The sequence below is a fragment of the Python bivittatus genome, unplaced genomic scaffold, assembly GCF_059951505.1.
Source record: "Python bivittatus isolate LINGU-HERP-01145 unplaced genomic scaffold, Pbiv_v1 ctg000220_np1212, whole genome shotgun sequence".
NCBI classification, from domain to species: Eukaryota; Metazoa; Chordata; class Lepidosauria; order Squamata; family Pythonidae; genus Python; species Python bivittatus.
This window is the reverse complement of record NW_028277048.1, coordinates 6,386,974-6,399,195: the sequence shown is the minus strand read 5'-3', so window position 1 is coordinate 6,399,195 and position 12,222 is coordinate 6,386,974. Positions and strand designations below refer to the sequence as shown.

General features: G+C 44.9%; 1 protein-coding gene across 2 annotated transcripts; it reads left to right on the top strand.

The window, feature by feature from the left end:
- The first annotated feature begins 5,078 nt into the window (after positions 1 to 5,078).
- LOC103051571 (testis-specific Y-encoded-like protein 5) lies at positions 5,079 to 12,222 on the top strand. Of its 2 annotated transcripts, XM_007425728.4 has the most exons (7): positions 5,097 to 6,350; positions 6,728 to 6,805; positions 7,159 to 7,270; positions 7,363 to 7,508; positions 7,698 to 7,777; positions 8,042 to 8,157; positions 9,812 to 12,222. In XM_007425728.4, the coding sequence occupies exons 1-7, from the start codon at positions 5,583 to 5,585 to the stop codon at positions 9,919 to 9,921; spliced, it is 1,410 nt and encodes a 469-aa protein (XP_007425790.1). In that variant the 5' UTR covers positions 5,097 to 5,582; the 3' UTR covers positions 9,922 to 12,222. The 2 variants fall into 2 exon arrangements, with proteins under 2 accessions (XP_087993855.1, XP_007425790.1); XM_088137729.1 differs by lacking the exons at positions 8,042 to 8,157; positions 9,812 to 12,222 and adding an exon at positions 7,877 to 8,035 and having other exon boundaries at positions 5,079 to 6,350.

Sequence of the window (12,222 nt, the reverse complement as noted above, 5' to 3'; positions counted from 1 at the left end):
GTTTGAAAAAGTGTGATACCCTGCCTCAAATGAAAAGGACTAAATTCTAATATCTGATTTGCTGTTATATTTTATATAAATATGATTTGTGATCAAACTGTGGGTAAAATTGTGGTCACTGAAAAAATGTTTTCACCCAAAAAATAAATACTCATGGTCATTTAGCAATTAAAAGAAAACATAGTTCAATTTTCAAGTGAGATCTTGAAAGGTCTTAAAATTTGAGTCTTTATAAGGATATAGGAAAATAGTTTTACAGAGTATAGATTTCTGGAGGGTAGAGAGATTGAACAGTGATGCTCAATCTTTCAAGCAAATGGGCTCCAAGTTCAAATTTTGAGAAGTATCAATACAAAATGGAATATAATACATCTGCGGCACCCTCAGTTGCTTTGGCACAGTTTTGCCTAACCTATTCAGTCTAGGAGCAGTTAGCAGAGCAGTGCTTAAGGAATAAATAGGACTGAAGACCATCTCATGCCGTCTCAGCCTCTCCTCAACTCCTGCTGCTAGTCTAGCCACAATTTCCTACATGTTGCTTACTCAGGGTTCAAAAGCAGCATTAGTATCACTGAATTCCCACAGTAGCTTTTCACTTTGTAGTAAAAGCTCTTTCGCTGCAACAGCTCTTTTGCAATTTTCTGCCTTGTCCCAGAACGTAGCTTAAAGGGCCTATATGGTTCTGTGAAGAAATGAAACAATTAGTTTCAGGGATCTTTCTTAATGTGGGCATATGTTAAGTATCATGTTAGACAAAATGCTTTGTCAGAAACAGAGTACAATAGCTCATTTTTAGCTAGGTAGCAAGCTTTCATTTTCAAGCCATTCCAGTGATTGTGTCCCAATAATGAAAAATACTATCTTTCAAAATGTTTAAATTAAATGACTAAAATTATACGGATTTCAACACGAACCACATATGTTGAATACTTGTAGCCTGACCGAACCATACAAAGGTTTTGTTTCAAATAATAGTTATTTAGTATTTAATCATTTGTACTTAGCATATTGAATGCTCCAGGCCCTTCACATATTATCTCAAAAAATCCTTTTGGAACGAGCATAATACATTCTGAGCTCTCTAGAGGAAGCAGAAACAGCATATTGAATTTGGTCAACTGCTTTCCTTTTCCATGTTCTCCCTTGCCATTCTACAATCAGTCCCAAAGAAGTGATCTTCTAAACAGGTGCATTTGTTTCAATACAATAGTAGTGTAACACTACTATGAAATGAATTGCTTCCACAACCTGGGCTCACATTGCCACCTTGTGGACTCTGTTGCCCAAATAAATTCTGTCTTGATTACTCCACTTTAGTTATTAGGAAGGCAGAACCAAACCCTCTTGATTAATTCTATATGAACATCTCTTCCAGCTTTTTTATACACTCTTAAGAATTTTGTTTTGCTGTGCTTATTGATTTAGAAAGGGTGTTGAATGTAAGAATACGATGATCCATATGTTTTGTCATCTCAATAATGCTCCACTTTTAGAATAACATCATTGAACAAATACAGTGAATCCTGTGGATCCCTTTAGGAGCAGCACAACTGGGTACGGATGATGTTCAGTGGGGCTAAGGTATACCAGCATGCATATTACTCTCACACACTTGACTCAGTTTCTCCCCATTCACACGCTTTGAAAACGTGGGGAGAGAGCAAGGTTCAAGCCTTTATCCTCTTTCAGTGATCTTGTTTAGAACTGCAGAAAGAGGGAGACCGTACCTTTCTTCAGCATTTCCTGCAGCTCAGCTGATGGCTGGTTCGTGGGAGATGGAGTGGGCAAGGCTCCCTAGGAGTGGCTGCCCCAGTCCTGCTGGGTTGGAGCGGCACATAAAAGCGCTAGTAAGTAAGCAGATGCAAACAATTCTGTGCCATTGGCAACCAGCCATTTCTGTCAGTATGCCACAAGTCAGAAACAAGAAATTACCTAATTCCAATGTGCAATTTCCATCATGCCTTGAAATGCTTTAGCCTGCAATATATTGAGCATAAGGAAACCAGAAGGGCAGCACTGGGGAAATAGTTTTAATTTTACAAGGTCTTTTGCACCTAACCTCAACTGAAACATGCCTGGCAACATCTTTTTTCTGCCACATCCCCATGCCATTGCCTTCATCTCACTCCCAGCCTATGAGTGAGACATCCGTAAGTCATCCTTTGTTAAAGTGGTATTTTCTTCCTTATTCCAGCAAAAGCATCACCCAGATGTATAAAAAGTGTTTGAATTTATCACCATGACCTTGGAAATCAGAGGGTTGGGGGTGACTGGGTACAAAGGCAATAATAGGATTGGCAATGAAGACAACTTCATGCCAGTATCGTTTTCTATTGAATTCAAGAATAAATGGAGAGCACCAGCTCAGTGGTGGGAAATGGCCTATTGTCAGCCCTATAGGTCATCCTATTCTTATTCAGCAGTACAACAAATTCCTTCCTGCTGAATGTAGGATTCATTCTATAGGTTGGTGCCCAGGCTTACCCGATGTTTTCCATAGGCTGTGATTCCAGGAGATTACAATCCAATTTCTGAACAGCTAAGGAAATCTCCCAGTTCTGTTTCTAATGAACTTGTTGCTAGAGATGGCACAAACTGAAATTATGGCTTTTTACATCTTCTAAGTATCATTCCTTTCCTGAATCTAACTGCATTATTAATTATTTACTACAATGGAGAATCTTTAGAAGTACCAGAGCCTCCTATGTTTGCACAGTCAAAGCTTCATGGCAAAAATTACAACAATTATCAGGACCCATTTCAGTTGGATTTCAGGCCAGGGTACAGTACTGAGACAACATTAGTTACACTTGTTGATGACCTTTGGTAGAGACAGGATGAGGGTGGTACATCCATCCTTGTGCTCCTTCATCTCTCAGCAGCCTTAGATAATGTTGACCACAGTATCCTTCTGAACTGGCTGTGGGAGTTGGGGGGGGCACTTTGTTGCAGTGGCACACCTCCTTCAGCAGTGGTCAGTTCCAGTAGGGGGAGGTTGCACTTGCGTCCCCTCACCCATGAGGTGCCTCAGGGCAAGACTCTTGTTCCTCCTGTTTAACATTTCTGTGAAAACATTTGGTGAGGTGAACTGCAGGTTGAGGTCCAGGATCATCAGTATGCTTATGATACCCAATTGTACATCCCAACCCCAGGCTGTGCAGGTGAAGCTGTCAATGTATTGATTCAGTCTGGAGGCTATTCAGGTCTGGATGGGGAGGAATAGACTCAGGCTCAAGACTGAGTGACGGTGGTTGATTGGGCCCCTAGTTCTGGGATGTTTTCACTTTGGTCTTGGATGGGGTTGAATGTGCAATTTGGAGGTCCTGCTGGATTTGTAGCTACTGCTTGAAGAGCAGGTGATAGCTGTGGCCAGGAGACCCTTTGTACAAGTCCATCTTGGGTGCCAGCTGTGCCCTTTTCTTGACCAAAATGCCCTTCAGTTGGTCATTCATGCCTTAGTCACCTCATGATTGGACTACTGCGGTGTGCTTTACATGGGGCTGCCCTTGAAGACATCCAGAAGCTACAGCTGGTTCAAAATTCAGCGGTCGAGGCAGTAAGGGGTGCTTATCACTATGTTCATGTGCCTTGGCTGTTTCCAAATTGTATTGGTTACGTCAGCTTCTGGGCGCAATTCAAGATGCCGATCATCACCTATATAGCCCTTTATGGCATAGGAGCAGCCTATGTGGAACATAGTTTCCAATTGTTTCTGCTCATCCAGTATGATTGGGCACAGTGTATGTGCTCTGGTCCCTTCAATTAAATCTTGCAGACCAAGGAAGTGTGCCTTTTCTATTTCAGCACCTCAGTTCTGGAACAACATCCCCGCAGAGATATATATTGCTCCCACCCTTCAATGGTCCATAAGTCTCTGAAGACCTGGCTCTCTTCCCAAATCTGGGGTCAGGATGTTTGTGGAGCCCGTTGAATTTTTTTCCTGGTTATTATTTATGTGGTTTTGTCCGGGTGGATTTTGTATTCTTTTTTAAAAAATTATGCGCAACTTCTAAAATGGTAAGATGCTCAGAGTCCTTTTGGAGTCAGACAGCCTTGAAATTCAATAAATAAATAAAATTTTAAAATATACTCTTTTCCTTATTAGTAAAAGCACAGCATGGGAATACTGGAAACTGAATTACAGGGAGTCCTCACTTAGCGACCACAATCCAGACCAGCAACTTACAGTAGTTGCAAAGTGCCACAATTGTGCCACAGTCACTAAGTGGAAAAATCACCTCACTGCAGCAGGCTTACGACCTTACTTCCCCTTCAATTGGTAAGGAAGCTGTGTGATTGCTAAGCAAAAAATCATGTGACCATGACTTGCAATTTTACTTCTGCCTTCCCTATGAACTCTGCTTGTTGCAAGCTGGTTGCGAAGTGCCCTAATGGCGATCACATGACTGTGGGATGTTGCAACGGTCGTAAATGCAAGGACTGGTCACCAAGTTTTTTTTCACCATCATAACTTCAAACAGTTGCCGCATGAGGCAGTCAAACACAGTTAAGGCTCTGTAAAGGACATCAGAAGACAATGATGAACCGAGCGAAGTGAAAATTGGGTAAAAAGGGAAGAATTTCTTTCTAAGAAGCTGTAAGCAAAGCATGAAAGCAGCAAACTTCCCTTCTCCTTGGTCCTCTGGCAACTATTATTATCGGACCCTGGATGTTCTGCTCACGTAGCTGTTGTAACAAGGAGCCGACGAAGTCGCCTACCCCACTTCTCATGCAATTGAAGCGGATATGCATCCGCATATCATCCGGGAGTTAATGCTTTAAGTTAACATGCACGTTGCCTGGCGAAATTATTTTTGAATCTCCCGCCCACCAGCCTCTTTGGGCAATCATGTGAGCGCACCACACCCAGGAGGCGCAGGGAGGGCTTCTGCTCCCCGCTGATAACTCCCGGCCTTGCTATCTCTGCTGGCGGCGCAGTTATCGCTATCTTGTAGGACAGCGCATAAGCCGCCCTCCGCCTCTTGCTCCAAACGCAGCAGGACCCACACCCTCGTCAGCCGCTTGGCATAAGCTAGACAGAGAGCGGCACTCGCCTCCCAGGGCGCATGCCCCAAGGGGTGAGAAGGCATCCGAAATGTTGCTGCGCATGCGCCGCTCGTCCGATCACCCTGGGAACGTCCGCGTCACCGTTTCTTCTGCGACGGAGACGACCGAAATAAGGTCGGTAAAAGGGAAGCACGCCACAGACCAGGGGCGAATGAAATCTGGAAACCATGGGCCTATCAACGCTTGCTTCCCCCACGTGGGGTTAAAAAAAGGCGGGATCTTTTCTTCGATTGCCTCCTGGAGCCAGCCAATCCGCGTTGGGATCATCCAAATGAGCGAGGCAGCTTCTGCCTCAGTGGCCCGACCTCGATCACCGCCGACCAATCAGGAGAAGCTGCGCAGGATTCTCGCGCTTAGGCAGTTGGAAGAGGCCGTTTCCCTTGCGCCCTTCCCCCATCCTAGTTCTCCCCCTGCTCTGCCACCGACGGTTGGACGGACTTGCGGCTTTTTGCCCGCCCCTTTCGGACTTCGGACTTCGGACTTCGATCTGTCGTTGGGACCGGAGTTGAACTACCATGAGCGAGGGCGGTGGGGCCTGGGACCCCCAATCCCCGGCCCCTAAGCAGCGGCGCTTAGACCCGGCTTGTCAATTGCAGAAGGAGACCGAGGCAGCCCAAGCTCTGGCCGAGATGACGGCTTGGGGCGGCGGGAGCTTTGAAATCCTCAACCAGCAGGAGGCGCACGGAACCTCGGAAGCAAAAAAGAGTGGCCTGGAAACGGCCGGCCAGCAGGGGGTGCGCGAAGCCGCCCCTGCGGTCGGGGAGCGAAGCGCTCCCGGACAGGATTTGGGGACTCGGGATGACCGTGCAAGCGGAGACCGGGAGGCGTCCTCCGACGAGGAACAACAAGGAGGCGCTGCGGGGGGCGTGGAAACTGCCAGGCTGGCGCGGAGGAATGCGGAAGCCGCCATCGGGGTGACCGATGACTCCGGGGATGGCCGGGAGACCAGGAGAAAGAGGAAGGAGGCCAAGGAGAGGCGGAGGGCTGCTGAGGCAGCAGCTGAAGATGAGTGCTCAGTCATCTCGGTGGGGGAGGAGGAGGAGGAGGAGGACGACGACGACGACGACGACGACGAGGGAGAGGGAGGGAAGCCGCAGCCCACTCGCAAGACTGAGCAGTACTTGGAAGCCCTGGAGGCTGTGCAGCTGGAACTGGAAGTTGTGAACCAGCAGGCCAGCCGTGCCTTTGCCCAACTCAAAGCAAAGTTCAGTCACATGCGGCGCCCACATCTGGAGCGACGCAACCTCATCATCCAGAACATCCCCGGCTTCTGGGTCACTGCTGTATCCTGTCATTGCTGCTAGCTGTTGGGAAATGGCCGGGGGGGGGGGGGAGTTTGCTAGAAATGAGAGGGAAATGCTGTATTGCAAAGAACTTAAGAACATTTTGAAGCTGTGTTGTGCTGAGTCGGTCATTAATCCATATAGCAATGGACTAATATCACATCCTTCCTTCATAAAATATTTAATTAGGGACTACATTCAAGGAAATACTGGGGGGAGTAGGTGTGTGGATTTTGGGTTCTTCCGATGGCAAAAGATCTCTTAATACATGGCAGTGTTGCACACAAGTTTAGAATGTCTCTGTATTGTGTATCTATCCTCCCCTCTTTCTGAAACGTATTATGAGATTCTTTTTCTCCTTGACATTAACTTTGTAGTTTCTCAACCATCCCCAGCTTTCAGCAATGATCAATGACCGGGATGAGGACACTTTGAGCTATATGACCAATCTGCAGGTGATTTCAACAAAGCTGGTGCTTAGGAACTAACTCAGAATCAAATTTATCAATGAAACCAATTAAATTGCTTTTGAAATTTCTGGGTTCTTTCCACTTGAAAGTCCCTATCCTGGGTCAAGGGTGGTGATAAACAGTACCTTGCTACTCTGTTGATGCAGGCTTTCACAGCCAGTGTCAATCCAGTGGTGATGAGCTCCCAGGCTAATAGGCTGTAGTGTAATTATTTGGTATCCTGACATTTTGCCAGCAACTGTGGCTAGCATCTTCAGAGGTGGAAGTGATCTGCTCTATAGCATACTTCTTGGCAGTACCTTGCTAGTGTTATGATTATGACATTCTTTGATACATAGGTTGTGGATTTCACCCATGCAAAGTCAGGCTGCAAGATCAAGTTCTACTTCAGCAGCAATCCCTATTTCCAGAATGAGGTCATTGTGAAGGAGTTCCAGTGTGGTTCCTCTGGTATGCAATAGGGGACAGTGTTTTGAGGGAGCAAAGGTCAGATTTGACATGCACTTGTTTACACCTGTGTGGTTGTTCCCCTTCCTTTCCAGGGAGGTTAGTTTCCCATTCTACACCAATTCGCTGGTGGCGTGGCCAGGACCCATTAGCTCATGGCCGGAAGAACTTTGAAATGGGCCGCAGCTTCTTCAGTTGGTTCTGTGACCATAGCTTTCCTGCAGGAGATCGCATTGCTGAGGTGGGACTATACTGCATACCAGTGATGAGAACTTGCTCTCCAAATGTTGCTCAAGCCTCAGCGTCCACTACTGTTAGCAATGATGGGTGGAACTGCTTGGAGTGGTAGTTTAACAACACCTGGAGGGCCACAAATTCTAAACTGTTCGTTGCATCCTTATGCCCTTATACCTGTTACTCTTTTCTCTAGATCATTAAAGAAGACCTGTGGCCCAATCCACTTCAATACTACCTGATGGGGGAAGGTGGTGAAAATGGTGAAGAAGACAGGTAAGAATGCAGGCAGTTTCTTGGTTCCTTATTATGGAGATTATGGTATGAGTGATATTTTTGGCAAGAATCTAAGCCTGCCATTGTGTGTGGATATAGATTTTGTCTAGGTTTGTGGCAGCAGGACGTAGCAGGAGAGAACTAAAGAGACGTAGGAGGAGTGGACTTCATGAAGACAGGGCTTCGTGTATACAGCTGGGAAGCCAGCAGAAGATGATGGATAAATGGTGATACACTCCCTCCCTCCTTCCCTTGTGTGTTTAGTGAGACAGAGAATGGTGATGACTTCGTTGTGATTGTGGATGATGATGGTGAAGACGAGGAGGAAGAGGAGGTGGCAGATGTCCATGAGATTATAGATGAAGAGGAGAGTGGGCGAGGTAAGTAATGATGAAATATAGCTGCTCCCAATAAAAAAATATAGCCTTTGGATCTGAAATGCAGAATAATTGTGAGCTGCCCAGAGTTTGGTACAAGATGGGAGGCTATATAAATGTTTTAAATAAATAAATAAATGCTGATACTTTATATGCTGTTCATTCCTAAAGGCTTTGAGCAGCTAACAGTCAGAGACATCATAAAAGGAACTCCTCAATAAAAGTAATAAATTCACAGAAAAAGAACAATCTCAACACCATAAAAAAGGATGAGAAAAACATATAAAATCATATGCCCACCAATGCATCCCTCTATTCAAAGCACATCTTCCTCCTGGGCTAGGTGGAAAAGCTGGATCTTAATGATTCTCCTGAAACCCAGAAGGAAGGGAGAGACCAGATCTCTGTAGGCAAGGAATTCTAAAGCATGGGGGCAGTGACTGAAAATGCCCATTTGCTAGGTTGCATCAAATGGCAATCTCAAATAGACAGGACCTGGAGGAAATTAACTCTGTTCTATCTGATCATGCGGGCAGATGAATAGGAGAAGGCGGTCCCAGGTCTGGAGTAACATAGGTCTTAAAGGTAACAACCAGCACCTTGAATCCTACCCAGAAGCCAATTGGCAGCCAATGTAGATCCTGAAGCAGTGGTGTCACCCAGGTATAATGAGAAATAACTATCACTGCCCAGGTTGCTGCATTTTGCAGCAGCAGTAGCTTTCAAATGCTTTTCAACGCAGCCTCATGTAGAGTGTATTACAGTAATCCAAAGGAGAGGTGACTGGGGCATGAGTGACAGTGAACAGAGCTTCCTGATCTAGGAATAGTTGTAATTGATGGAAAAACCCTTCCAATCATAGCTGCCACCTGCTCCTTGGCCAGAAGCTTGTGAGGCCAGTAGGACCACCAAGTTGCCCACTAACCTCTGAGCAGGGAAGCATAATCCTGTTCAGAGCCAATGATGGTGTTGTCCTGAAATCATTGGCCCATGGGCCCAAAGCTGCTCCATCTATGAGGAATTCAGTTTGAGTCTGTTCCTTCTCTGACAAACTCTAAGCACTGACTCAGCACTTCGATTACATTACCTGTTTGGCATAAACCTAAGATACATAACTAATCAACATAGATACCTGATCTCCTTTCAACAGATGACCTCTCCCAGCAGTTTCATGTAGATCTTAAAGAGAGTGGTAAGAGTAGAGCGCTTGGGGTGCTTCACAGAGGAGAGATCTCCAAGCAGATCTCTCTTTCTCCCGTCCCACTGACTGAAACTAATCATGTTAGGAAAAAGAAGAACCACTGAAGAGCAGAGCCTCCCCACCTGACCCCCCAATCCCTCAGAGCCAGTCCAGAAGTATACCATGGTTAATGGTATCAAAAGCCACTGAGAGGTCAAGGAGGATCAGGAAGTTGTCCTCCTCCAGTCCCAGTCTATTCAAAGGTCATCAGTAAATGCAACCACTGCAGTTTCATGCTGAATCCTGGTCTGAAACTCAACTGCCATGGATCCAGATAATCCATTTCCTCTAGGTTCTTTTGAAGTTGCAGTGCTACATTTTGCAGGGCAGGGCTTGCAAAATTAAATACTGGAAATGTGGGCAAAGGAGTATTATTTGTTAGGTTCAAGTATTGACGTATCTTATTTACTAATGCAGGTGAAGTTGTGGAAGAGGTATTAAGTGGCCAAGAAGATGATATTGCTGGATCCAAGTCCTCCCGAGAGGAACCAGATGGGAAGGATTCTGAGGTGGAAGAAGATGGCTAGATTAGCTTATGAAAGAACAGTGTGTCTGGTTGGACTTTCCCATAGGGACCTCAGTGGCACTTTGATGCTGACCAATTGCACTTGGACATGGCAAAAGATGATGGGGTGTATCAGCAGCGGTCACATAGGTTATTTTGTATCTTTATTTATTGTATTGACTGCATTTCTCTCTCTGGCCTCTTGGGGGCACTATGTGCAAGCACCCCCTTAATTGTTTGATGCTTAGCATCTCCTCCTACCTGCCTGCGTGGGGGCTATACGCTTACTTGTCCTGTCCCCTGGTGGCTACTCAGGGTATTGTCTGCCCAGAGGCCTTTTAAAACAGCTCAGGGTTTCCTTCTTCCATTCAGCATTATTAAGCTGCTGGCTTTTCGCACCTTCCCTTTACTTCTGCTTATAAGGATTCTACTCCCCCTGTAGGTATTTTAGCTTTAGTAAGCCTGCTAGCAGCCAGCCAGTGCCTCATGCCATGAAAACATAATCCCAGCCTTGCTTTTCCCACATTGAGAGTAGGGCCTAACTATTTGGGACTCATCCATTGCCACTGCAGGGCTATGCCATTTTAATTGGGTTTATGATAGCCCCTATTGATCTAAATGGCAACCTTGCACCCATTGGCTTAGCTGAAGCAATAATAGCTCTCTGGTTGCACAGTATTTTCCTTGGGGTTGCTAATGCAAGGAAAAGGGCTATGGTGGTGGCTTATTCTTGTGTTTGGTGCTTCCTCTAATGCTCCAGTACATGAAAGTGATGGCAAAATGTTTCTAGCAACAGCGTGTTATTGAGGTATATGTGATTTTATGCCCCCGTGTACTTTATGTATAACTGCAGACAATTTCCTAGCAATGTTCCTAAAGCATCATACCCAGTTGGATCTGCCCCATCCCCTACACCCCACAGAGGCTGTTCTATGCAATGCTACTGATATTTGTAGAAAGGCAACCATTTTCCTTGGCTGATTTTTTTGTATATTTCGTATCAGGACTTTGTACTTTTTTTTACTATAAAAAAAAAGCACTTAACATACAGAGAGCTTTCCAATTCGGTGTGTGGCTCCTTTTTTTTGGACATCTAAAGTCTCATATTCTGTGCTCAGAATGCATGTCTAAATGAGGGTATGCAAACAGACAAGTTACATATGCTTTGCTCTGTAACGGAGTTCTCAGTGTTCAGGAGAACAGGCATGAAGTAAATAGTGAAGGAAGGATGTGAGTGATGATAGAAAGAGTAAACTGAATATGATATTTTGCATTACAAATTGTCCTCGCTTAGTGATCACAATTGAGATCAGCAACTCTGTTGCTAAGTGACATGGTCACTAAGTGAAACGTGTGACTGTGATGGACTTATGATGTCACTTTCTGTTCGGTTGTTTGGCGAGTCAACATGGGTTGTTATGAATGGCCGCATCATGTCACCATGATTTGCGATTTTACTGCCAGCTTCTCCATTGACTCTGCTTGTCAGAAGGCAGTTATGAAGCGTGCAAATGGCGATCATATGACCGTGGGATGCTGCAACAGTTGTAAATGCCCACCGGGTGTGAAACACCCACATTTTGATCATGTGACTGCAGGCACACTGCGATGGCCATAAATGCAAGGACTGGTCGTAAAATTACTTTTACGAAGCACTGTTGTAGCTTCGAACAGTTGCTAAACAGGGCAGTCGTTAAGCAAGAAATTTCTTCTCTGAGCTATTGGTGCCACATGCTGATACATTTCTACAATTCAAACCTAAGCTTCTCAAAAATCTAAAACATCAGATTTTAAACTGTTAGAATTGTAGAATACCAGTAACCCTTATAGTAAAAACCAGTAAATTCTAGAACAGTACTTTTTTTCTTAGCAATATTCATTGAGAAATCCTTTCCTCGTGTAAAAAGCCTGGATCTGATATCTTAGAAATTGTTCAGTTTAGCGTTTTTATAGAGTAAACTGCATTTAGCGTGTTTAGGGGAGGGGGAAACAGTGCAACCATTCTAGAGCACCAGACTGTAAACATGCTCTTTTGATGTGTGGAGATAAATTCATTAGGATGAATTATTCTAACTTGAACTTCTCATAGAGATGCTAGTATTTGAAGTATAGGAGAAGGTTGATATTGGGAAGCATTTAAACATGCAGTCCTTTCCCCATGTTCTGAAATGATGCCGCCTTGGAAAGACAGTTCCATTGGATTTTTATCCTCAGCTGAAGATATGTAATACCGCCTGAAAAATGCAGCTGACTGCTTTTGAAAATTCATAAATTTGTTATAAGGCAAAATAATAAACTTACTCCTTTCCACAGTTTGATGCAC